At 46.6% G+C, this 27,323-nt stretch overlaps 1 protein-coding gene and 1 long non-coding RNA gene across 3 annotated transcripts in view; both read right to left on the bottom strand.

Annotated features, from left to right (window-relative positions):
* The window catches only part of LOC128422761 (uncharacterized), a 217,364-nt gene that overhangs the window by 154,240 nt on the left and 35,801 nt on the right, over window positions 1-27,323 (bottom strand). The window lies entirely within an intron of this gene.
* Window positions 49-27,323, bottom strand: part of PRKCQ (protein kinase C theta) — a 59,295-nt gene continuing 32,020 nt past the window's right edge. Inside the window, exons 10-18 of the mRNA XM_053407182.1 lie at window positions 26,767-26,887; window positions 24,573-24,733; window positions 23,104-23,277; window positions 21,162-21,253; window positions 16,773-16,835; window positions 15,158-15,296; window positions 3,048-3,236; window positions 2,241-2,369; window positions 49-392 (exon numbers count right to left, since the gene is read on the bottom strand). Coding sequence (XP_053263157.1) covers window positions 234-392; window positions 2,241-2,369; window positions 3,048-3,236; window positions 15,158-15,296; window positions 16,773-16,835; window positions 21,162-21,253; window positions 23,104-23,277; window positions 24,573-24,733; window positions 26,767-26,887 — 1,227 coding nt within the window. The 3' untranslated portion in view covers window positions 49-233. The remainder of the gene's footprint in view (window positions 393-2,240; window positions 2,370-3,047; window positions 3,237-15,157; window positions 15,297-16,772; window positions 16,836-21,161; window positions 21,254-23,103; window positions 23,278-24,572; window positions 24,734-26,766; window positions 26,888-27,323) is intronic.

Raw genomic sequence — 27,323 nt, 5'->3', positions numbered from 1 at the left:
GAGAGCTTCTTCAAATGAAAGAACTTCTCTGGAATTTGGGGTCACCTCTCTCATGCCAGGTCGGAAGTAGCCCTTCTGTTAGCAGAAGAGACTTTCCACCGGGAGAAGGGCACCTTTGGATCCAGGCCACCACCTCCGTCGTCTGATGAGAAGCATGACTTTGGCCAATTGGGAGATGGGAGGCCATGGTTGTTTTGTTGTTCTTGAAGCCACCTTGATCCCAGGGCACTGGACTATCGGGAGAGCAACTTTTCCATGATGGGGTTGGTAAAGGAAAAGCTTTGAAACATGTTTTGGTCCATGCTGTTGATGAGGCTCCGGTCCCCGCACGACAGCCGGGGTTTCTCGTTCAGAAATTCTTTGTCAAAGTTGCTGCAGTCGCCCGGGGATTTCTTGCAGAAGGGAGAGGGAAAAACGGAGTTAGAAGCATCAGAAACGGCAGCGGGAGAGTTGCACAATGTTTCTCAAACCTGGGTCTCCAGCAGACTACAACTTCCATCATCCCTAGCTAGCAGGACCAGTGGTCAGGGATGATGGGAGCTGTAGTCCATCGACAGCTAAAGACCCAAGTTTAAGAAACATTGCTTAAGCTAATGTGGTGTTTTCCAGATATTGTTGTTTGACTACAACTCCCATCGTCTCTGACTACCGGCTAGGCAGATGGGAGTCCAGCAACCTTGAGGGGGCAATATGGCACCTGCCCCTGCATTAAGAAGATGCTCTTGAACATCTTTAAAAACAGGGACAGGGATCCCTGTGGCTCTCTAACTCCCATCAGCCCCAGCCAGGATGAAGGGTGTTGGAATTTATAGTCCTCCAAGCCTTTAGTGATTCTCCCAAGCTCTTCCTGACCGCAGTGGTGGTCGGTGGCCATTGGGACCCATTGGGCAGAAGGAAAGGAGCCCAACAGTAGGTGGCGCCAGAACCAATGAGCTCTACTTTTGTGCCCATCCTCTCTGCTATTGAGTTCTACAAAAGGCAAGCTTGAAAGACAGCTAGCAAGCAGCAGCAGTAGCACCTTCTGGACAGGTTGTAAATAAGAAGACAGACAGGCGAGGGCTGGGCAAAGCTGGTGGGGTTGCGCCCCATTTGCCCTAATGGATCAGCCTCCCCCTGGTTTCTCTCACTGCTGCAACTGTAACTGATGTTTGATATTGTTATGTACTGAGTTGAATAGGATTCAGAATGCAGCAGTCTGATTGGTCCTAGAACAATAGGATCCAGAATGCAGCAGTCTGATTGGTCCTAGAACAATCGGATTCAGAATGCAGTAGTCTGATTGGTCCTAGAACAATAGGATCCAGAATACAGCAGTCTGATTGGTTCTAGAACAATAGGATTCAGAATGCAGCAGTCTGATTGGTCCTAGAACAATAGGATCCAGAATACAGCAGTCTGATTGGTCCTAGAACAATAGGATTCAGAATGCAGCAGTCTGATTGGTCCTAGAACAATAGGATTCAGAATGCAGCAGTCTGATTGGTCCTAGAACAATAGGATCCAGAATGCAGCAGTCTGATTGGTCCGCAGGAGCCACCCAATCCAACTCCAGGTGGAAGTGAATCCGCAATCTGATTGGAGAATCCCGGGAGAATCCCGGAATTAGCCAATCACGTGGGGCCATTGTGTAAATAATGTATATAAAGCAGACATTCTGGGGGAACTTCCATTCCTCCTCACCACTATGAGCTGAATAAAGAGGATGAAATCCACACTCAACTCCGAGTATATTTCAGATATGGTATTTGTTCAACAATGTTTTATCATCCTTGAAACTGCCCTGGCATTTTAAAAAATATATATGGTATATGAAAGGTTGCATAGAAATAATTTTAAAAACAAGCAAACAAAAAAAGTCTAAATAAAGAAAGTAAAATAAAAAATTGTCCAGTAGCACCTTATAGACCGACTAAGTTTGTTCTGGTTCAAGCTTTCGTGTGCATCTGAAGAAGTGTGCATGCACATGAAAGCTTATACCAGAACAAACTTAGTTGGTCTATAAGGTGCTACTGGGCAATTTTTTATTTTTTTATTTTTATTTCGACTGCGTCAGACCAACACAACTACCTACCTGAATCTAAAAATAAAATTAAAAAAATGAGTCTAAACATGGTATCTGGAGTCCACAAACAAGGAAACTCAACCACCTCCCGTATGATCTGCAGGGATCATTCATTTTTAGTTGCGAAGAGAAGCAAAGAAACTCAGAAAGGTTAAGGTTTTCTCTCTCTCTGTCTCACCACTCTAGGCTTGAAAGGGGGTTCGACTGCTCTCGCTTCAATGGCTTCCCAGTTGATTTCTTGGAAAAAGGGATGTTGGCGGATGTTCCCTTTGGCTCCCAGTCTCCTTTCTGGTTCTCTTACAAAAAGCTGGAAATCGAAAGAACACTAAATTAAAAAAAACAACAACATAGCACTTACTGTTGTTTGCTTCTTGTTTTTATTATGTATTTTGTGGTTTTTCTCTTGGATTTTTATGTTGTGGACTGCCCTGAGATCTATGGGTGAAGGGCGATACAGTGGTACCTCAGGTTAAGTACTTAATTTGTTCTGGAGGTCTGTTCTTAACCTGAAGCATTACTTTAGCTAATGGGGCCTCCTGCTGCTGCCGCGTTGCCGGAGCACGAATTCTGTTCTCATCCTGAAGCAAAGTTCTTAACCTGAAGCACTATTTCTGGGTTAGCGGAGTCTGTAACCTGAAGCGTATGTAACCTGAAACGTATGTAACCCGAGGTACCACTGTATACACATTTAATAAATAATAACAATTTTTTAAACCTTTTTTTAAAATAAGAAGGAAATTCACCACTGACAATTCTAGAATAACCCCAAAACAGAGGCAGTCTGGAGGCACCCTTAAAGATAAATTCTTATTTTATCTTTAAAAGTAAATTCCATCAGGAAAAACGACCGTATTTAGTGCAAAGGAAATGACTCTACATATGAGGAAAAGATGAGGAAATGCTGGGGAGAATTATTCTAGAAGAAAGGGATTTTGCCCAGTCCAATCCTTCTTTCATCCCTGCCTCCCTCTCTCCTTGACCTGACCTTCACAAGAAGGTCCCTTGCGTCCTTGTCAAGCCATCGAGGGTAGAACGGGCTGTCCATGCGGATCGACTGGAAGAGCTCCTCTTCGTCCTGACCATGGAAGGGAGACTGACCAATCAACATCTCGTAGAGAAGGACCCCAAAGGACCACCAGTCAACGGACGTGTTGTATTTCTGCCCCAGCAGAATCTATAATGGAAAGGGGATGGAGAAGTGAAGAAAGCTTACCAGTAAGAGCTGGCCTCCTTGCAATGAGCTAAAGCCACTTCCGAACTGGAGAGGAGGTGGGGTTGCGGGCCTACGCACGTGGGGGCTGGCTCACAGCCCCCGTGAGAATGAGGGAATCCTCGGGCGCGTCATCTCCCTGCTTAGCCAATCGGCTGGTCAGGGGTGTGTGGCCTGGGCTATTTATGCCCAGTGCGCCCGTGGTCCACCCTCTGTTTGCTTCTCCAGCGGGTTTGGAGGGATGGCCGGTGCCCAATCGCTTTGAATAAAGCGAGAAAAATCTTGGAACGGGCTGTGGCGCGTAGAGTGGCAGCTCTGGGGTGTGTGTGTGTGTGTGTGTGTGTGTCATTGGTCACCCCAGATTCCAGTACAGCAAGGAGGCCCTCTACAGAAGTGATGGCGTGCATCTTTTGGATTCTGGAAATGACATTTGGTTGGATGACGTTGCTCTGGGAATTAGGAATTGGTTGCAGGTTTGAGGGTCTTGGCGGCGAGCTTTTGCTCAATTGGAAGTTAGGCATTGGTAGGAGAATTGTTATGCAGATGGGGGGGGGGAAGCGCCATCACCTTCCCCCAAAGCAAAGGGTAGTCTGGTAAATGGATTCTGGGGGGCGTGGCCCTGTCCGAAGCCTATGGAGGTGTGGCCTAAGGCACGCCCCCGAGCGGTGACCCCGGGGGAGCTCCTAGTTGATGTGCATCAGCAGGACTCCCCCTACAAGTCAGAGCTTGTAGGGCAGCGGCTGAAGAAGGAACAAAAAGGGTTTTCTTGTGTGAGTTTCTTGTGGCTGATTAGCTGCTTTCTCTGTGCAAAGGTCAGAGGGGGCAGGGCTTCTGTTGAGGTAGGGGATTAGCTGAGGGAGGAGCTTGTCAGAGCTTGTAGGGCAGCGGCTGAAGAAGGAACAAAAAGGGTTTTCTTGTGTGAGTTTCTTGTGGCTGATTAGCTGCTTTCTCTGTGCAAAGGTCAGAGGGGGCAGGGCTTCTGTTGAGGTAGGGGATTAGCTGTGGGAGGAGCTTGTCAGAGCTTGTAGGGCAGCGGCGCGCGCCTAGCGGCGTGCGCAGTTTCATCCATCTTTTAGATTTAGGGGAGCTAGTCTCAAACGTTTGTTGGGGGAGATATAGGTTTATTTGGGGGGATTTATTTGTCCTGTCTTCACGCTTTTTATGATGGAGGACCGCTGTAGTCACCCCCAACGACACCTTCTCAAGATGGAGGGTGAGGGAACAGCTGCAGTCGCCTGTGGTTCCTGCGCAATGTTTGCCATCTTGCCAAAGGTTGCAGGCAGCTTTACCTGCAGCAATTGCATGTTGATTGCCCTCTTAAAAGACAAAGTCCAGCAACTGGAGGAACGTGTAGCTACGCTCCAAAGAATTAGAGAGCTGGAGCTCTTCTTGGAAGCAACAGAGCACACCGTCTCCACCAAGGAGGAGACAGGGGACTCCCCTGAGAAGGAGGCTAGTTCACCAACACAGGAGCCAGATATATGGAGAAACGTGACTCAAAGAAGTAGGAGGCCCAGGGTTCGCTCTGATTGTTTAGAAATACGCAATCGCTTTGAGGTCCTTTCCCCTAGCATGGAAGACGAAGAGCAGACTCCATTTGAGGATCTCTCCCTCATTACAGTCGATCAGGTATATGAAGACGAGCAGCAAAGGCAGTCTTCAGGGAATGTGCAGGCGACCTTGGAACGGACAGCTCACGGAAGAACCCCGACCAGACCTAAGAGGAGGCGTGTAGTGGTGATAGGGGATTCCCTACTGAGGGGAACAGAAGCAGTGATCTGTGGGCCTGACAAGATGTCTCGGGAAGTGTGCTGTCTCCCCGGGGCTAAGATCCAAGATGTAACTGAACGACTGCAAGGAATCATAAAACCCACTGACAAATACCCCTTCCTCTTGGTTCATGTGGGAACCAATGACACTGCAAGCAATAGCCTCCAGAAGATCAAAAGAGATTACGAGGCTCTGGGCAGGAAATTGAAGCAATTAAATGCACAAATTGTCATCTCATCTGTCCTCCCAGTTGAACGACGTGGCCCAGGGAGAGAGGGAAAAATAGTGGAAGTGAACAACTGGCTTCGCAAATGGTGTAAACAGGAACGGTTTGGATTCTTAGATCACGGAATGCAGTTTCTTGAAGATGGACTTCTGGCAAGCGATGGGCTGCACCTCACAACGGTTGGTAGGAATGTTTTTGCAAAAAATCTCAGAAACCTCATCAGGAGGGCTTTAAACTGACTAATGTGGGGGAGGGAGACAGTGCTCCTGAAGGTAGGAGTCTATCAATTGATGAAGATGATCATCCAAATGTCATAGACCGAATGGAGCAAACAGCACGCAGACCTAGTGGTGGGAGGAAAAAATCCTTAAATAAGAGACACGGGGGAATGATTAATGGACTTCAATGTCTGTACACTAATGCACAAAGTATGGGAAATAAACAAGATGAGCTTGAGCTCTTGGTACAGCAAACTAAATATGACATAATAGGCATCACTGAAACCTGGTGGGATAAGTCCCACGATTGGAATGTAATAATGGAGGGATACAATCTATTTCAGAGAAACAGACCAGACAAGAAAGGAGGAGGAGTGGCGTTATATGTCAGGGATGTGTATACCTGTGAAGAGATCCAAGATTTAGAACCTCAAAGCCAAAGTGAGAGCATTTGGGTCAAAATTAAGGGAGAGAAGAATAACAGTGACCTCATTGTGGGAGTTTACTATAGATCCCCAAGCCAAACGGAGGACATAGATGATGCCTTCCTGGAACAGATGGCCAAGCATGCAAAAGGAAGGGAGATAGTAGTAATGGGGGACTTCAATTACCCGGATATTTGTTGGATGTCAAACTCAGCCAAGAGCATAAGGTCAAACAGATTCCTCACTGGCCTTGCAGACAACTTCATTGTCCAGAAAGTGGCAGAAGCTACAAGAGGAACAGCCATTTTAGATCTGGTCCTAACCAATGTTGATGACCTGGTTAGTGGGGTAGAAGTGGAAGGATCATTAGGCGCGAGTGATCATGCTCTTCTGAAGTTTACTATACAGCGGAAAGGAGCAGCCAAGCATACTAGGACTCAATTTCTCGACTTTAAGAAAGCCGACTTCATAAAACTTAGGGAAGTGCTGGGTGAGATCCCATGGACAGTAATACTAAAAGGAAAGGGAGTTCATGATGGCTGGGAGTTTGTTAAGAGGGAGATAGTAAAAGCACAACTTCAGGCAATACCAATGAGACGGAAACATGGAAGGTGCCTAAAGAAGCCAGGGTGGCTATCTAAAGAACTTTTAACTGAGTTAAGATTAAAAAAGGATGTGTACAAAAAATGGAAAAGGGGGGAAACCACCAAAGAGGAATTCAAACAAATAGCCAGCACGTGTAGACACAAAGTCAGAAAAGCTAAAGCACAGAATGAACTCAGGCTTGCTAGAGAGGTTAAAAGCAACAAAAAAGGCTTTTATGGGTATGTTCGTAGCAAAAGGAAGAACAAAGAAACAGTGGGGTCACTCAGAGGAGAAGATGGTGAAATGCAAACAGGGGACACAGAAAGGGCTGAACTCCTCAATGCCTTCTTTGCCTCAGTCTTCTCTGATAAAGAAAACAATGCCCGACCTGAAGAATTTGGAGCAAATGATTCAGCAGAGGAAACACAGCCCAGAATAACTAAGGAGATAGTACAAGAATACTTGGCTAGTCTAGATGTATTCAAGTCTCCAGGGCCAGATGAACTGCATCCAAGAGTATTAAAAGAACTGGCAGATGTGATTTCAGAACCACTGGCAGTCATCTTTGAGAATTCCTGGAGAACAGGCGAAGTCCCGGCAGACTGGAGGAGGGCAAATGTTGTCCCTATTTTCAAAAAGGGGAAAAGAGAGGACCCAAATAATTACCGCCCAGTCAGTCTGACATCAATACCAGGGAAGATTCTGGAGCAGATCATTAAGCAAACAGTCTGTGAGCACCTGGAAAGGAATGCTGTGATCACCAATAGTCAGCATGGATTTCTGAAAAATAAGTCATGTCAGACTAACCTGATCTCGTTTTTTGACAGAATTACAAGCCTGGTAGATGAAGGGAACGCAGTGGATGTAGCCTACCTTGATTTCAGCAAGGCATTTGACAAGGTGCCCCATGATATTCTTGTAAAGAAGCTGGTAAAATGCGGTCTTGACTATGCTACCACTCAGTGGATTTGTAACTGGCTGACTGACCGAACCCAAAGGGTGCTCATCAATGGTTCCTCTTCATCCTGGAGAAGAGTGACTAGTGGGGTGCCACAGGGTTCTGTCTTGGGCCCGGTCTTATTCAACATCTTTATCAACGACTTGGATGATGGACTCAAGGGCATCCTGATCAAATTTGCAGATGACACCAAACTGGGAGGGGTGGCTAACACCCCAGAGGACAGGAACACACTTCAAAACGACCTTGACAGATTAGAGAACTGGGCCAAAACAAACAAGATGAATTTTAACAGGGAGAAATGTAAAGTATTGCACTTGGGCAAAAAAAATGAGAGGCACAAATACAAGATGGGTGACACCTGGCTTGAGAGCACTACATGTGAAAAGGATCTAGGAGTCTTGGTTGACCACAAACTTGACATGAGCCAACAGTGTGACGCGGCAGCTAAAAAAGCCAATGCAATTCTGGGCTGCATCAATAGGAGTATAGCATCTAGATCAAGGGAAGTAATAGTGCCACTGTATTCTGCTCTGGTCAGACCTCACCTGGAGTACTGTGTCCAGTTCTGGGCACCACAGTTCAAGAAGGACATTGACAAACTGGAACGTGTCCAGAGGAGGGCAACCAAAATGGTCAAAGGCCTGGAAACGATGCCTTATGAGGAACGGCTAAGGGAGCTGGGCATGTTTAGCCTGGAGAAGAGGAGGTTAAGGGGTGATATGATAGCCATGTTCAAATATATAAAAGGATGTCACATAGAGGAGGGAGAAAGGTTGTTTTCTGCTGCTCCAGAGAAGCGGACACGGAGCAATGGATCCAAACTACAAGAAAGAAGATTCCACCTAAACATTAGGAAGAACTTCCTGACAGTAAGAGCTGTTCGACAGTGGAATTTGCTGCCAAGGAGTGTGGTGGAGTCTCCTTCTTTGGAGGTCTTTAAGCAGAGGCTTGACAACCATATGTCAGGAGTGCTCTGATGGTGTTTCCTGCTTGGCAGGGGGTTGGACTCGATGGCCCTTGTGGTCTCTTCCAACTCTATGATTCTATGATTCTATGATTCTACTGGTGGTTAACCCTTACAGGTCTTCACGCAATTGGGCTGAAGCCGGTTGCTGATAGGACCAATGCCTAAGCCAATACCGCTCAATTCCTGCAATCAATAAAGTTGTGGCCGTTTTCGCCCATTAACCTTAAATACCATGTCCTGTGTGTTTATTTCTAAAGGGGGGAGGGGGACTTGACATGCAACTAGCTCACTGGCTCATCTTTTTTTTTTAAAGAAATGTTTATTAAAGTTTTACAAAACCACATATAACAAAACAAGAACAAAAACAACAGACAAAAAAATACACACTTAACAAGAAAAAGAAGAAAAAGAAAGAAAAATTCCACTTTTAAGTTTCAAAATTCCATATTCCTCTTTCCTGACCTCCTCACATCTCCCTTTTTTGTATTCCTCTTTATTCCGTCAAATTCAGCAAATTCTATCCCTTTTTCCAACCTCATTTATAATTGTATATTTCCACTTATTATGTCTCTAATTCCCTTATCTTAATCCTTTACTCCACCTTATATACTTTGACATAATATTATTCTGGTCATACCCCCTCCTTTTTTAAAAAAAATTCTTCTTTTCATAACTCTTTTAACCATATCCCAAATGCCATGTTACCTTCACTTCCCACATCATTTTAACACTCAAACATTTTGCAATATTTTTGTAGATAGTTCTTGAACTTTTTCCAATCCTCTTCCATCAATTCTTCTCCCTGGTCACGGATTCTGCCAGTCATTTCTGCCATCTCCATGTAGTCAATCACTTGCATCTGCCACTCTTCCACGGTGGGTAGATCTTGTGTCTTCCAATACTTAGCGAGAAGTATTCTTGCTGCTGCTGTTGCATACATAAAAAATGTTCTATCTTTCTTTGGCACCAATTGGCCGACTATGCCCAAAAGGAAGGCCTCTGGTTTCTTAGGAAAGGTAAATTTAAATACCTTCTTCAGTTCATTATATATCATTTCCCAGTAAGCCTTAACCTTTGGGCACGTCCACCAAAGATGAAAGAATGTTCCCTCAGCTTCTTTACATTTCCAGCACTTATTGTCAGGCAGGTGATAAATTTTTGCAAGCTTAACTGGGGTCATGTACCACCTGTAAATCATTTTCATAATATTCTCCTTTAAGGCATTACATGCCGTAAACTTCATACCGGTGGTCCATAACTGCTCCCAGTCAGCAAACATAATGTTATGACCTATGTCCTGCGCCCATTTAATCATGCTCACTGGCTCATCTAGCCCAGAGTTGTGGTTCGAGGACCCGATCCCCGCATAGAGGAACGAAAACACACGGACACGTGATATAAGGGTAATGGGCAAGAAAAGGCCACAACTTTATTGATTACAGCAAGTGAAAAGGTATTGGCTTAGGCATTGGATTACGTAAGTTGACTCCACCCACTCAGAGAGGGGTGAGTCTAAAAAGGGGGGTTTATTCACCAGTAGGTGGAGCCTGTTGATGCTAATCCAACTATAAGCTCCCCCCTGATGTCACCGAGGGTCGTGCCATGGCCTCCCACCACACAGGCATCAGACAGAATACACGACTGCCGGATTCCTTTAACGGAATACCCAAAAATTGAAGGCGTAGGCAATGGCCACACCTAGCCCTTCCACACACCACAATACATTATTCCAATCCCTAACCTACCCACCAATACCACGAAAGTTGTGACGATTGCTACGAGGTAGGCGAAAAAACCACAAAGCCTAATGCCAAATGGAAAAATTCCTACCAGGCCCCCCGGACAACCAGGGCGACCAACCTAAGGTCCATAGCAAGGCCAAAAGAAACTGAGACCCTGAGCTCTAAGGGAGTGGAGGGTGGGTGACACGCGACGGGATGACGAAGAATGAGGCCGCATGGCTGGCACAGCAGCGATTTACGCTGCCGTCCACGCCCCCTCGAAGGCACCTGGTTGGGTACCTGCCCGTGGGCGTGGGCGCCAGCCAGGTGAGTGGGAGGCAGGGGGCTAACGCCCCCTGCTTAAGGCGGAGACCGGCTCCCGCCCACAACCACTCCCCTCTTTTGCAGGAGGAGAGTCTTTGTCTTATTCCAAGGGCGAGGAACCTGGGGTCCTTCCAGATGTTGGTGGACTTCAACTCTCATCAACATAGGAACATTGGAAACTGCCTGATGTTGGTGCCAAAGAAGGACAGGACTTTTTTTATGTATGCTACAACAGCAGCAAGAATACTCATCGCAAAGTATTGGAAGGCGCAAGATCTACCCACTCTGGAAGAATGGCAGATGAAACTGATTGACTGTATGGGATTGGCAGAAATGACGAGCAGAATCCGTGACCAGGGAGAAGAGTCGGCAGAAGAAGATTGGAAAAAATTTAAGGACTATTTACAGAAATATTGTAAAATTAAGGAATGCTGAATGATGTTGGATTGAAATTGAGTGGTTTCTAGCTGTAATGATATAAAGGACTATGGATGAAAAAAAAGGGTTTGGATAGAAAATAAGGTGATATTATAAGCTGTAATGCTTTAAGGTAAGGATTTGCTGAAAAGGAATACAAGAAGGGGAGGTATGAGGAGGTCAGAGAAATATGTTACTGAAAAGATTGCATTTTGAACTATATGTTTTTTTAATTTTTTTGTTTGTTTTTTGTTTGTATAAAAAATTGAAAATCTTAATAAATATCTTTAAAAAAAAAAAAAGGAAACTGCCTGATGTTGAGTCAGACTCCTGGTCCATCAAACCCAGTTTGGCCTAGTCTGTCTGGAAGCAGCTCTCCAGGATTTCAGGCGGAGTTCTCCCACGGAGGGATTGAATCACGGAATCATAGAGTTGTAAAATTGGAAGGCATCCTGAGGGTAACTTTTTGGCCAAGCTTTCTTTGCAAAAAGTTTTAAAGCTATATTTTTTAGGGTAGGGAATTCGCCCTGTGGAACACCCTCCCATCAGATGTCAAAGAAATAAACAACTATTTGACATTTAGAAGACACCTGAAGGCAGCCCTGTTTAGGGAAGTTTTTAATGACTGATGTTGGAAGCCGCCCAGAGCGGCTGGGAAAACCCAGCCAGATGGGCAGAGCATAAATAATATATTATTTTTATATTTATATATATCAATAATATATTGATATCCTTCTACCGATCCACAATAGAAAGTGTCCTTTCATACTGCATCGCAGTGTGGTACACTGGTTTGACATCACCTGATAGGAAGTGCCTACGGAGGGTGGTGAATACAGCGCAAGATATTATGGGCTGTCCCGTGAATCAGCTGGATGACCGCATAAGAACATTGCCTCAGGAGAGTGAGGAAAATTCTCAGGGATGATTCACACCCTGGCCGGCACTTTCTGCACTCAGGCAGAAGATAGAAGTATGATTAGTCGCGCCAACAGGGTAAAGAACAGCTTCTATCCGTGGGCTGTTAGGCTGCTGAATGAAAAGATAACAACAGGGCAACTGACTTTCGGGTTTGGTGGGTGTGCGTCAGTAAACAAGGGGAATTAAGACTAAGAGAGCTGAGTGGGGGGTGCTCGTGTAATCTCACTGCATACAAGTTGTACAAGTGACAATAAAGTATTTCATTTATTATTATTATTATTATTATTATTATTATTATTATTATTATTAAATCACACTTCCGATATGGGAATCTCAGCTCAAGCATCCATGACAGATGGCCATCCAACCTCTGCTTAAAAACCTCCAAGGAAGGAGAGTCCACAACCTCCCAAGAGAGACTGTTCCACTGTCAAACAGCTCTTACTATCAGACAGTGATGGTTGTCCTTATGTCTAGCAGAATCTCCTTCCTTGTAACTTGAAGCCATTGTGTGATGGGATGGTGAGCTGCTTGTGCGTAAAATCCTAGTCCCTCAGAGTTTGGCTAAGTCCACAAACCTCTGTCTGTGACGGAGCTCCTTAAGCATGGCTCCATCAGTCGCTCGTAGAATCAGACAGTGGGCGTTTACGGAACTTCTTCCAGCATAAAAGTTCCTTAACGGAAACGCTTCTTCTGGACTCTCGGCGCGACAGTTTCCGGCGAGGAGTGGGTGTCCCTATAGGAGGTCCTGAAACCTCCCCACTGTTTTCGCTAGAAGTGTCTCTGAGCCATCCCTCCGACTCACTTTCCCTTGGAGCTCCTCCTCTCCCCCTGCTGGTTCCCTCCTCAGCTGATAAGTCTCTCTCAGCCTCTGTGAGCCCTTTTACCTCCTGTCTTTCCGATGGCAGTTCCCTGACACATTGGTTTGAGTTCTACCCTCCAGAGCAAGGAGAATAACGAGATTGCTCCATCTACCATGTGACAGTCCTCCAGATATTTAAACCTGGGACCTACTGTATTTTTCGCCCTACAGGGCACACTGGCCCATAGGGCGCACCTAGTTTTTTGGGGGGGAAATAAATTTTTAAAAAATTATTCCCCCCCCCCCAGCCGCGGGGCTGGGGCTGGGGCGGGGGAAGCCCGAGCTTCCCCCGACCCCAGCCCCCAGAACAGGCTGCTATCCGCAAGCCTAGGGAGCCCGGCAGGAACTCCCGCCGGGGTCCCCAGGCTTGCGGATATCTGCCTGAAGCCTGCATTCGCCCCATAGGACGCACACACATTTCCCCTTCATTTTTGGAGGGGAAAAAGTGCTTCCTATAGGGCGAAAAATACGGTACTCTATGTTAATCAGATGCTCTACCAAGATGATCAAGGGTCTGGAAACCAAGCCTTATGAGGAACGGTTGAGGGAGTTGGGTATGTTTAGCCTGGATAAGAAGAGACCAGTTATGGTAAAAAGGTAAAGGGACCCCTGACCATTAGGTCCAGTCGTGACCGACTCTGGGTTTGTGGCGCTCATCACGCTTTATTGGCCGAGGGAGCCGGCATACAGCTTCCAGGTCATATGGCCAGCATGACTAAGCCGCTTCTGTTCCAAAAGTCTGTTCCAAAACCAAAGTGTTCCAAAACCAAGGCACACTTTCCCATAGAAAGCAATGCAAAACGGATTAATCCATTCCAGACTTTTAAAAACAACCCCTAAAACAGCCATTTAACATGAATTTTACTATCTAACAAGACCATTGATCCATAAAATGAAAGCAAGAAACAATGTGCTGCAGTCACACAATCAATCAATCAGTAGCTGAACTGGGTTCCACACAGTCAGAAAAAACAACAACAAAAGAGCCACAAAAACAAAAATGCAAAATAAATAGCAAAACCAGACAGACCTCAGCATAACACTCAAAATGGAGCACGCTTGGCTTCTGAAAAAGTTCGCAAACTAGAACACTTGCTTCTGGGTTTGCAGTGTTTGGGTTCCAAGTTGTTTGAGTACCAAGGCGTTTGAGAACCGAGGTAAAAGGTAAAGGTAAAGGGACCCATGACCGTTAAGTCCAATCATGAACGACTCTGGGGTTGCGGTGCTCATCTCGCTTTACTGGCCGAGGGAGCCGGCGTACAGCTTCCGGGTCATGTGGCCAGCTTGACTAAGCCACTTCTGGTGAACCAGAGCAGCGCACGGAAACGCCGTTTACCTTCCCACCACAGCGGTACCTATTTATCTACTTGCACTTTGATGTGCTTTTGAACTGCTTGGTGGGCAGGAGCAGGGACCGAGCAACGGGAGCTCACCCCGTCACGGGGATTCGAACAGCCGACCTTCTGATCAGCAAGTCCTAGGCTCTGTGGTTTAACCCACAGCTCCACCTGCATCCCCAATTATGATAGCCATCTTCAAATATCTCAAGGGATGTCACATGGAAGAGAGAATAAGCTTGTTTTCTCCTGCTCTGGAGAGTAGGACCTGAAACAATGGATTCAAGTTACAAGAAAGGCGATTCCAATGAAACATCAGGAAGAACTTTCTGATGGTAAGAGCTGGAATGGACTCCCTTGGAAGGTGATGGGCTCTCCTTTCTTGGAGGGTGGATGGCCATCTGCCATGGATACTTTAGTTGAGAATCCTGCACTTCAGGGGGTTGGACTAGATGATCCTTGGGGTCCCTTCCAACCCTACAATTCTATGATTCTACCACTGAGCTTCAGCCCTGCTGTGCCTTTGCCTGTTGACCATGCTGGCTGGGGTGATGGAGGTTGAAGTCCAACCACAGCTGGAGGCCCACAAGAAACCCCATGACCTTGAGCATTGCATTCCCTACACCAAGCACCCAGATACCTCCAGGAAGCTTATTAGAACCATAGAATCATAGAATCATAGAGTTGGAAGAGACCACAAGGGCCATCGAGTCCAACCCCCTGCCAAGCAGGAAACACCATCAGAGCACTCCTGACATATGGTTGTCAAGCCTCTGCTTAAAGACCTCCAAAGAAGGAGACTCCACCACACTCCTTGGCAGCAAATTCCACTGTCGAACAGCTCTTACTGTCAGGAAGTTCTTCCTAATGTTTAGGTGGAATCTTCTTTCCTGCAGTTTGGATCCATTGCTCCATGTCCGCTTCTCTGGAGCAGCAGAAAACAACGTTTCTCCCTCCTCTATGTGACATCCTTTTATATATTTGAACATGGCTATCATATCACCCCTTAGCCTCCTCTTCTCCTCTTCTTTTGGTGGGCACAAAAGACTCAACCCTTCTCTTCCATTTGCACCCAACCCCTGTTATTCAGAGATATTCTGCCTCTGGTCTGGGAAGTTCCATTGGTTGCCACGGCTAATAGCCCCACTTACCTCCGGTGCAATATAATCGGGGGTTCCACAGAATGTGCTTGTCTTGGCGTCTCCTCCCATGTGCTCTTTGCACATCCCAAAATCAGCAATCTTGATGTGCCCTTCCTTGTCTAGGAGAACGTTGTCAAGCTTCAGGTCTCTGCAAGGCAAGATCAGGCGACATCTCTGAAAAGGCTCTTTTCTTGAAAGACTCGATGTGTTATCTAATCAGTATGTGCTGTATATACACAGAACAATTGTTAAGTCGTATCGGGTACAAGTCCCGGTATTGTGGGGTTGTATTGTGGACAAGAAGCTACACTTAGAACTGGATATGGAACAACTGATTGGTTCAAAATTGGGAAAGGAGTACGACAAGGCTGTATATTGTCTCCCTGCTTATTTAACTTATATTCAGAATTCATAATGCGAAAGGCAGGACTGGATGAATCCCAAGCTGGAATTAAGATTGTCGGAAGAAATATCAACAACCTCAGATATGCAGATGACACAACCTTGATGGCAGAAAGTGAGGAGGAATTACAGAACCTTTTAATGAGGGTGAAAGAGGAGAGTGCAAAATATGGTCTGAAGCTCAACATTAAAAAAACCTAAGATCATGGCCACTGGTCCCATCACCTCCTGGCAGATAGAAGGGGAAGAAATGGAGGCAGTGAGAGATTTTACTTTCTTGGGTTCCATGATCGCTGCAGGTGGTGACAGCAGTCACGAAATTAAAAGATGCCTGCTTCTTGGGAGAAAAGCAATGACAAACCTAGACAGCATATTAAAAAGCAGAGACATCACCTTGCCGTCAAAGGTCCGTATAGTAAAAGCTATGGTTTTCCCAGTAGTGATGTATGGAAGTGAGAGCTGGACCATAAAGAAGGCTGACTGCCGAAGAATGGATGCTTTTGAATTCTGGTGCTGGAGGAGACTCTTGAGAGTTCCATGGACTGCAAGAAGATCAAATGTATCCATTCTTCAGGAAATCAGCCCTGAGTGCTCACTGGAAGGACAGATCGTGAAGCTGAGGCTCCAAGACTTTGGCCAGCTCATGAGAAGAGAAGACTCCCTGGAAAAGACCCTGATGTTGGGAAAGGTGGAGGGCACAAGGAGAAGGGGACGACAGAGGACGAGATGTTTGGACAGTGTTCTCGAAGCTACCAGTATGAGTTTGACCAAACTGCGGGAGGCAGTGGAAGACAGGAGTGCCTGGTGTGCTCTGGTCCAGGAGGTCACAAAAGTCAGACATGACTAAATGACTAAACAACAACAAATTGTGGGGAAGAGCTGAGGAGGAATGACTGCTGGGAGGAGCACACAGAGAAGAAATGCCCTGGTGCACCTACAACAGCACAACCGGACGCCTTCGTCTGCCCCAGCTGCAACAAAACATGTCTCTCCTGTCTCGGTCTCTACAGCCACAGCAGGCGCTGTAACTCTTCAGCTGTTTGACTTCTCTCCTAAAAGTGCACTCCGCCGTTATCTCCTGAGACAGACGGATGTCAACAACCACATGTTGAAATTCCTGCATTTCTGGGGGTTGGACTAGATGCCCCTCAGGGTCCCTTCGAGCTCTGCAATTCTACGATTGTATTATTCTTTCTCTCTCCACCAAGGATAAAATTCCTACCTGTATATGATTCCTTGAGAATGAAGGAACTGCAAGCCGCAAATGATTTCAGCAGCATAAAACCTGAGAAAATCAGATAGGTTAATTTTATTGGTTCATATTTAACCCAATATCCAATATCTTCCCCCCCACAGGGTACTGGTCCAGTGGTTATTGTTTTTATCTTTAAGTCATCTTGAGTCCCATCAAGGAAAAAGGCATGGCAGCAATAATAATAATAATAATAATAATAATAATAATAATAATAATAATAATAATAATAAGCCTCATTTCATAACAGCCACTGACAGACCTATCCTCCACCCTAAGCCAGTGGCCATCCTCAAATCACGTTGCAGTGAGTTCCACTGCTTAAATTAGGTCCTGTGTTATGGGACACTTTCTTTTTCCTGTCCTGAATGAATCTACAGCCCACCGCTTTTGTCAGATGGAAAGGACAAATAACTTTTCTGCAAACACCTACATTAATGCACATTGACCAGGGGTTGTGGGGAGAGGTATTTGTGGGAAATGGAATTAAACTGCCATGGGAATGCATCCTTGCAACCAGTCCAGGAGTGGTGGCGGCGGATATGTTGGCACCGCCAGCCATCTTCCTTCTTAGTGACATCTCTCCTTCCTGTCGCAATGGCAAGAGCTGAGCCAAATAACAGTTGGGTTGCATAGGGAGAATGCTCCTGAGAACGTGCAGAGTTCCTTCACCAGGGGGCAAGAACTTTCTCTGCTCCCTACACTCGGGATTAAGAGCCCCTAAACAGGGCTGCCTTCAGATGTCTTCTAAAAGTCTGGTAGTTGTTGTTCTCTTTGACATCTGGTGGGAGGGCATTCCACAGGGCGGGTGCCACTACTGAGAAGGCCCTCTGCCTGGTTCCCTGTAACTTGGCTTCTTGCAGTGAGGGAACTGCCAGAAGGCCCTCGGAGCTGGACATCAGCGTCCGGGTAGAACGATGGGGGTGGAGACGCTCCTTCAGATATACTGGACCAAGGGCGTTTAGGGCTTTAAAGGTCAGCAACAACACTTTGAATTGTGCTTGGAAACATATTGGGAGCCAATGCAGGTCTCTCAGGACCAGTGTTATGTGGTCTTGGCATCCACTCCCAGTCACCAGTCTAGCTGCCGCGTTCTGGATTAGTTGTAGTTTCCGAGTCACCTTCAAAGGGAGCCCCACGTAGAGCACATTGCAGTAGTCCAAGCGGGAGATAACCAGAGCATGCACCAGTCTGGCAAGACAGTCCGCGGGCAGGTAGGGTCTCAGCCTGCATACCAGATGGAGCTGGTAAACAGCTGCCCTGGACACAGATTTGAGTTGTGCCTCCATGGACAGCTGTGAGTCCAAAATGACTCCCAGGCTGCGCACCTGGTCCTTCAGGGGCACAGTTACCCCATTCAGAACCAGGGAATCCTCCACACCTGCCCGCCTCCTGTCCCCCCAAAACAGTACTTCAGTCTTGTCACAGTACTTCTGTCTTGTCAGAAGTTCTTTCAGAGCCTCGCCATTGGGGACTTGCACACAAAGGGGGCAAACTCAGCCAGGGCTTCCCTTTGCCACCCTGCCTTACGACAGGGAAAAGCAGAGTGTTGGAATTCTTGCCAGGCCACGTTTTTTAGAAACCCGACTCTGGAATTGCAGACGAATGCCGGGCAGATTTCTACGCCAAAAGTCACCTTCGCTCACCCGGCTCTAATGAATAATTTACTTCAAGTCGCTCTTCAATCCAAACAAAGCCCTAAAGCGGTTTCAATATTGATTTTTTAAAAAATTATCCCCAGGGGTACCGGGGCTTATTTTATTTGCTTTGTTCTATTTGTTTTAATCATGCCTCAATCCATTTTTAAATCTTTGATTCGTGTTTACCTTCTAGGTTTTTGGGGTTTTTTTTACATTCATGTGATTCAGGCTAGTATTTCATTTTATTTTGGGGACTCGGTGCTCTGGAGCAGCCGAATAAAAGAGGGTCCACGGAAGCAGCTTTTTACCACAGCTTTCTAAAACAAAACAGTTCAACCAGATGTCAAAGAGAAAAACAACTACCAGACTTTTAGAAGGCATCTGAAGGCAGCCCTCTTTAGGGAAGCTTTTAATGTTTAACAGACCACTGTATTTTAATACTTTGTTGGAAGCCACCCAGAGTGGCTGGGGAAACCCAGCCAGATGGGCAGGGTATAAATAAATTATTATTATTATTATTATTATTATTATTATTATTATTATTATTAAACAGGTGCTGCCATAGGTGCCAACTATAGGGGGCCTTGGGAGCCTGGGCACCCACAAACATTTTTTTTGTGGGTGCTCGGCACCCACAGCGCAGGCTTTGAAGTGACTTCCAGTTTCTACCAAAAGTTGTGTCGGAGGTTTCCCAGACCTCGGGTGTGATCTCTAAGGCCCCGTGAGAGTCAGTGTGGTGTAGTGGTTAAGAGCGGTGGACTCGTAATCTGGTGAACCGGGTTCGCTTCCCCGCTCCTCCACATGCAGCTACTGGGTGACCTTGGGCTAGTCACACTTCTCTGAAGTCTCTCAGCCTCACTCACCTCACAGAGTGTTTGTTGTAGGGGAGGAAGGGAAAGGGGATTGTGAGCCACTTTCAGACCCCTTCAGGTAGTGATAAAGCGGGATATCAAATCCAAACTCTTCTTCTTCTTCTTCACGTCTGAGGTCCTGCCAGGCCTCAGAAGTGCCTCTGCACCACGTTGATGTAACATGATGTCATGACGTCACATTACCTCATGGGTGCCATTGGGCACCCATAAGCACAAGTTGGCGTCCCTGCCTGCTGCTTTCTGTTTAAAATTGGGATGTTTATTTTGTATGCTGCCCAGATAGTTCCCCCTGTCCTTGATGCGTGTTTTACAAACTAAAAAATAAATAAAAAGCATCCTTTACATAAGAAGAGAAACAGAAAGAGGCTCCAACATGGGATAACCCTCTGGTGAGAATGTACCACCTCAGCAGGCATTGTGTGTGTGTGTGTGTGTGCCTGAAAACACCCCCAGATTTTTTTAAAAATAGCCTGCAAATGGAGAACATCCCTGTAGAGAGCTGCCGATAGGCAACTCCTGTATTCAGCCCTCTCTGGCCTCAGCTCAATCCCTCTTCACAGGGAACTCTGGGAATTGTAGTTTTGTGAGGGGACGGGGACGGGTCTCCTCACAACTCTCAGCACCCTTAACAAACTACAGCTCCCAGAATTCTTTGCTGGGGGAATGCCATGCCTCTTTAAAGTGCTGTCATGATGCTTTAAACCAGCCTTTCTCAACCTGTGGGTCCCCAGATGTTGTTGGAATACAACTCCCATCATCCCTAGTGTTACGGAAGGGGGGGGCATGTCTTCTTCACCTTCTTCTTCGCTACAATATATCCATTTTATCCAATATAAGAGCCAGTGTGGTGTTGTGGTTAAGAGCGGTAGTCTCGTAATCTGGGGAACCGGGTTCGCGTCTCCGCTCCTCCACATGCAGCTGCTGGGTGACCTTGGGCCAGTCACACTTCTTTGAAGTCTCTCAGCCCCACTCACCTCACAGAGTGTTTGTTGTGGGGGAGGAAGGGAAAGGAGAATGTTAGCCGCTTTGAGACTCCTTAAAGGGAGTGAAAGGCGGGATATCAAATCCAAACTCCTCCTCCTCCTCCATTTATTCCCAATTGTCAATGTCAAAAGGGACTAAAATCTATAAAATCCATAGAAAATCAACGTGCCAATTTGCTCAATTTCTCTAGGACTCTATGACACCTCCCCTGTCCTCCATAATCCCTCAAGTAAGGTGCTCTGCCAAGTCTTTCCTCCGGGCAATGCCAGGTGCATACATGGACCATTGTCTTCCCATCACCAGCACTCAGGAAGCGCTTATCTGCGCATATCTCCAGCTCTGCATATTCCCCCCCCTCCATATGTTAATCCGGTGTAACCCAACCTCTCCTTAATGTATTCATGATGTAACTGGGATGTATTTTGCACTGTATTCTGGGACATGGAGGGAGTTTCAAAAGTTCATGTCACCCCTTTCTCGCTGTTCAATCTCGTCTTGAACCTGTTGCGCAATAAACTTGGATCTTCTGCAGTTTGCTCCTGTGCCCGGCTGAGCTCATTTTCTTCCGCAGGGACCCGCACCCAGATTTTAGCCGTAACACTAGCTAGTATGGCCAGAGCTCAGGGATGATGGGAGTTGTAGTCCAACAACATCTGGGGACGCACAGGTTGAGAAAGGCTGGTTTAAATGTTTGGCATGAATGTGGCCCTAAGGAGAAAGTAAACTGCAATGATCCTGACTCTACACATCATGCCTTTCAAGACAATCTACTCTTGCAAGGATCGTACCACATCACTGATGGTACATTCGAGCAATTTCTCTGTCTCTCCAGGAATGTTCAGCAAAAACAGACCCCAACTTACCTCGCTCTGCCAATGTCAAACTTGTGGCAGATCTGGATGTGAAACATCAGGTCACCCCCGTTGAGATATTCCATTACAAAAAAGAGGTTTTCCTAGTACATGACAAAAAAGGCTTAAAATAATCATCATAATCATAATCATGAAATGTTCTTTTGGGCAACAGATGACACAAGAAAAGAAATTGAACATTGCCTCAGTGACAGCTTTTTCTTGGGGAAACTCAAATGGATGGATTCATGATAAAAGGCGAAAGATTTATACGATCTGAAGAGAAACCAGAGGATTTATGATACCAATTTTACAGGTGGTTTTCCCGGAGGAAGTGGGGAAACAAAAGAAATGCCTATGCCTAGAAATCATGGGACAAATGGAATAAATCACGGGACAAAGGGAAGTGTGGATAAGCTCTTAAACCCCATTCTCCAAAAACCACTAGCTGAAGATGGAAGTCTATCATTGTGGGAAATTATCAACCAAATGTAACAATGTGTATTCTTGCTAGTTAGCATGTGAAAGGGGTTAAGACCACAGAGCTGTATTGCTGATAGGTGGACCCAGACCATAGACATGAAATTGATAGAGAGGGCTCTGTGTGATACCATTTCCCCTTCTCTCCAGAGGAGGAAAGAGCACCCAGCATTTTGTGATCCTTTCTCTCTCCCTCTTTCTGGGAGCAGACAGATATCCAGTTGCTTCAGCTCAGGCACATGTCTGAGGCTGCTTCTACTGTAAATATAAGCATTTTACCTGTATAGTTTTTAATGCTGTTGCATCTGAGAACCAAGGAATGATTATGAGTAAGTAAAGTGTGCTTTAAACTTACTTCTCAGTCTGTTGTATGATTCTTTGTTAAGAAAAGGGGGAGCCAGCTTGCTTTCCAGCTGGACCTGTTTACCTAATTCCTATGCTTCCAGTGTTTTCTGCTAAGGATGGGACTTGAAACTCCGCTAAGCTGAATTTCCTTGTCTGTTCAACCCACACATGTGGGTGCCTGGAGGCAGGGCTGTCTTAAACATATGTGGCACCGGGGTGCAAAGATTCGCCCGGCGCCTCCCCCTGGTTGCCCAGTCCCAGACACACAGGAGGGCAGTGCCAGCCAGCCGCCTCAGTGTCTCGCTGGCTTGGTCGCCCCCGAACTCATGGCGCAGAGCTGCCCGCAGCAGAAGAACCTGCCACAACGCTCCGACCGACGGGCGGGCTCTTCCCCGACTCAACTCTCAGGCCCCAGACTCTGAGAGCCCGGCGCTCGGGTGCCTCGCACCCCTAGCGCTTATGGATAAGACGCCCTTCCTTTTTCCTTTCTCCTTCTGTGATGGAACTCCTATTTGGGGACTTCCCTGGCTTTTGTTCTGGCCCACGAAGGCCAGTCTGGATAGTTGGCCTTGGTGAAGATTTGATGTTTTCATCCTCAAAAAGTTTTTGATTTGAGTTGCTACTGAAATGAGGCTGCATTTAATGTTGTATTTTAATCTTGTTTTTAAGTTGTGTTTTAATCAATTGTTTTTATACCTGGTGTTAGCCGCCCTGAGCCCGGTCTTGGCTGGAGAGGGCGGGGTATAAATAAAACAATATTATTATTATTATTATTACAGTGGTACCTTGGGTTAAGAACTTACGGTAATTCGTTCTGGAGGTCCGTTCTTAACCTGAAACTGTTCTTAACCTGAGGTACCACTTTAGCTAATGGGGCCTCCTGCTGCCACTGCACAATTTCTGTTCTCATCCTGAGGTAAAGTTCTTAACCTGAGGTAATATTTCTGGGTTAGCGGAGTCTGTAACCTGAAGTGTCTGTAACCTGAGGTACCACTGTATTACTAAAACTCATCTGAAAACCATGCCCCACTGGCTGCCATTTTGTGACTGGTGGACCTTCTCAAGTGGGTCCTGAAGGCAGACAGTATGAGAATCTCTATTCTGAGTGAATAGGAAAGAAATTGGTTACCTTTGTCTGGAATGTACAGAAGACGTGAGTGAGGAACGGGTGTCCCCAAGCCAGAGAGAGGACTCGCCTTTCCACCATGGTACATTCAACATCATCATCCATCAGCACCACCTCCTTCTTCAAAGCTTTCATGGCAAAAAACTGGTTCGTGTCCTTCAGCTCAACAAGGAAGACCTGGGCAAAAATAAATAATTCCAGGGTACTGCAAAAAGCTGCGATTCATGGCAAGATTAAGCAAAGCCGCGCAATTCAGAATTGAGTGCAGAATTAACCCAAAATCTCAGATGGAATGTTTTTCAAGGTTCTAGTCCCTATGTTTGCAAAGACCGATTTGAAAGCGAGTAGCCAAGGTGTCGTGCAGGGATGGGGAGCATTTCCCACCTCACGGGCCACTCTCTTTCGTGGGCGAGCTTTCAGAGGTCGTGTGGGCAGGGCCGAAGGAAAAAGTGGGTGAAGCAACAGGTGTCAGTTTTATTGTGGACCACAGAGCCTAGGACTTGCCGATCAGAAGGTCGGCAGTTCGAATCCCTGTGACAGGGTGAGCTCTTGTTGCTCGGTCCCTGCTCCTGTCCACCTAGCAGTTCAAAAGCACATCAAAGTGCAAGTAGATAAATAGGTACCACTCCAGCGGGAAGGTAAATGGCGTTTCCATGCGCTGCTCTGGTTCGCCAGAAGCGTCTTAGTCATGCTGGCCACATGACCCGGAAGCTGTACGCCGGCTCCCTTGGCCAATAAAGTGAGATGAGTGCCGCAACCCCAGAGTCAGCCACGACTGGACCTAACGGTCAGGGGTCCCTTTACCTTTTTAAGTTACATGCAAGCTATGCAAAAGCCAGAGATTTCTATGCACACATGTACACGCACACACCTCCTCCCAGGCAAGCAAGAGACATTATCCCAGTTCAAGGACACATTCCAACCAGGTAAAAATACTTAAGGAGAGTGCAGACTATAGTCTTGAGGGCTGGGGAGAAGGGGTGTCGCCTGGGGAGGCAATATGACCTAGGAAGAGTCTCAAGAGCAAGAAGTGTGTGGATCGAGGTTCCCTGCTCTTGTTTAATGGTTAATACAACCCTGGTTTTCTGTTCTACTGTACAGTCATACCTCAGGTTACAGACGCTTCAGGTTGCATTTTTTTGGGTTACGGACCGCCGAAAGCCGGAAATACCGGAACGGGTTACTTCCGGGTTTTGACGGCCGTGCATGCACAGAAGTGCTAAATCACACTTTGCGCATGCGCAGAAGTGCCAAATCACAACCTGTGCATGTGCAAACATGCCACTGCAGGTTGCGAACGCTGCAGGTTGCGAACGTGCATCCCGCATGGATCACGTTCGCAACCAGAGCGTCCACTGTACAGTAATCCATAAATTGCATGTGGTATTTTGTATTTAATTCAAGTAGGGCTTTGTTTTTGTGAAAAACACCAACAGTACATTGTGTCTCCTGCTCTCGCTTTTGCTCCTTACCTTGCCAAAGCTTCCTTTCCCCAACATTTTGTGCAAAACAAAATCATCTATGGTAAACTTCGGCAGCTGAGCAGGGAGGTCTTTCCTTGGTTCCAGTTCCACCGGGGAATCGGGACCGGGGACGTCTTCTGCAGGGGATTCCCAGGAAACTCCCTGAGGCTCTGCAATGGAACCCAGTGGAGTTGCGTTAACTGAAAGAGCTCTCCCATTGCGCTGACGAGACTTAACTGCTTGTGGGAGTGCACCCCACTGCACCTCTCTCCCACCCAACGACCCAATTTGTGGCGAAGTGTAACCTGGGACAGATGCAGCTGGGCTGGCTGGCTTAAGCCACCTGAAACTCTCTCGTCTGTGTTTCTGGGACACAGTCTTGGGTGGCTGTGGGATGGGGACTGTCTCTCAGCCTAACCCACTTCACAAGGTTGTTGTGAAGAATAGAATTTTATTATTACGGACACAGGTGGCGCTGTGGGTTAAACCACAGAGCCTAGGACTTGCCGATCAGAAGGTCGGCGGTTCGAATCCCCGTGACGGGGTGAGCTCCCGTTGCTCGGTCCCTGCTCCTGCCAACCTAGCAGTTCGAAAGCACGTCAAAGTAGATAAATAGGTAGCGCAAGTAGATAAATAGGCACAGCTCCTGCGGGAAGGTAAACGGCGTTTCCGTGCACTGCTCTGGTTTGCCAGAAGCGGCTTAGTCAGGCTGGCCACATGACCCGGAAGCTGTACGCTGGCTCCCTTGGCCAATAAAGCGAGATGAGCACCGCAACCCCAGAGTCGGCCACAACTGGACCTAATGGTCAGGGGCCCCTTTACCTTTACCTTATTACGGTCACAGACCAGTTCCAGGTCAGGAAAATCATAAAACACAACAGGAATACATTGAATTGCAATTGGGTATAACAGAGACAATTCAGATATAGCGGCTGTTAAAAAATACATGTATTAAATCTTGATCACTAAAAGATAACCTAAAATTATTATTTAAAACCTTAGTCATTTTGGTAGCACAGCTTCTTCCCTAAGTTTTATGGCAGTTGCACAGAATTTGGCCACCCTTAGCGTAATCTCTAGATTCTTGTCCTCTACCAGGAGTTTTAGACATTGAAGTTCGGAGCCATTTGGAGATTTCTGTATAACAGGAGTGATAAATACCGAGCGTATATCCCCGTAGAAACGGCAGCGTAACAAGACATGAGAGACAGTTTCTACCTCCATCAAGCTGCAGGGGCAGCCTCGTTCCACGTATGGTTTACCCTCGAATCTGCCCTGCAAAAAGGCAGATGGCAGCACGTTGAATCTAGCGAGGGTAAATGACCATCTGTATTTGGGTATTTGTAATTTTGACAAATATTGTTGTGAAGATAAAAGGGGGAGGGGAAAAACCGTGTCCACGATCTTGAACACCTTGGAGGAAAGGTGGAACATGAATAACAATATTAATCTAAGGGTGATTCATTGTTTTCAGTGGAGCTTGGGAATAATGAATCGCCCTTAGATTAATATTGTTATTCACGTTCCACTCTGTGCAGGAGTCATAGAGTTGGAGGGGTCCCTCAGGGTCATCTAGTCCTGCCCCTGAAATAAAGGGAATATCAGTTCAAGAATCCTTGATTGGTGGCCATCCAACCTTTGCTAAAAGTCTCCAGTGAGGGAGAATCCATCACCTTCTGAGGTCATCCTTTCCACTGACTGCAGGCCTTGTCTTGTATAGGTCCCTGTTTTATCTCCTTTCTCAATATTTGGCAGGTAAATGTTTAAAGCCAGAAGCATATATATAGACCAAGGAGACTGCTAAATAAGGCGGCTACTCAAACGATAACTGAGACGCGGGTGGCGCTATGGGTTAAACCACAGAGCCTAGGGCTTGCCGATCAGAAGGTCGGTGGTTCGAATCCCCACGACGGGGTGAGCTCCCGTTGCTCGGTCCCTGCTCCTGCCAACCTAGCAGTGCGAAAGCACATCAAAGTGCAAGTAGATAAATAGGTACCACTCCGGCGGGAAGGTAAACGGTCTTTCCATGTGCTGCTCTGGTTCGCCAGAAGCGGCTTAGTCATGCTGGCCACATGACCCGGAAGCTGTACGCCGGCTCCCTCGGTTAATAAAGCGAGATGAGCACCGCAACCCAGAGTCAGCCAAGACTGGACCTAATGGTCAGGGGTCCCTTTACCTTTACTCAAATGATAAAATACAGAACCTTTTTTCCCTGCTGGAGGTGCTGGCACGGGAGGAGCAGCGGGCGTCGGGTCTTTGCCAGGGAAGACAATTTCCACAGGTCCTTCTCTCAAGATCTTCTCTGACTCCCGCAAGCTTCTAGCCTGCCTCATGGTAAAAAGGAGTAAAGGAATGAATCACGTAGCATGCTTGCTGGACACTGTGCAAGTGTGGGATCTAGTATGGGGCACAAGATTGGAAACTAAAAAAAATAACAATCGATGGAGTTTGTCCATAGATGACACCCTACAACCACGGAAAACACCCTACAACCAGAATGCAGGTCACACACAGAAACAAACACACTTCTTAGCAACTTGTCAAAGAGTTGGGCTGGCTGTGGGGAGAAGATGAGTTTTTGCCCAACGAGGGAAAGATGACCTGGTCGGCACTTTCTTGATCTCTTGCCCTCGGGCAGAAGATATAGAAGCACGATTAGTCACACCAACAGGGTAAAGAACAGCTTCTATCCGTGGGCTGTTAGGCTGCTGAATGAAAAGATAACAACAGGGCAACTGACTTTTGGGTTTGGTGGGTGTG

This window comes from Podarcis raffonei, chromosome 10 (assembly GCF_027172205.1).
Source record: "Podarcis raffonei isolate rPodRaf1 chromosome 10, rPodRaf1.pri, whole genome shotgun sequence".
NCBI classification, from domain to species: Eukaryota; Metazoa; Chordata; class Lepidosauria; order Squamata; family Lacertidae; genus Podarcis; species Podarcis raffonei.
Note: the sequence above shows the minus strand (reverse complement) of the source record. Positions and strands in the feature narration are given on the sequence as shown.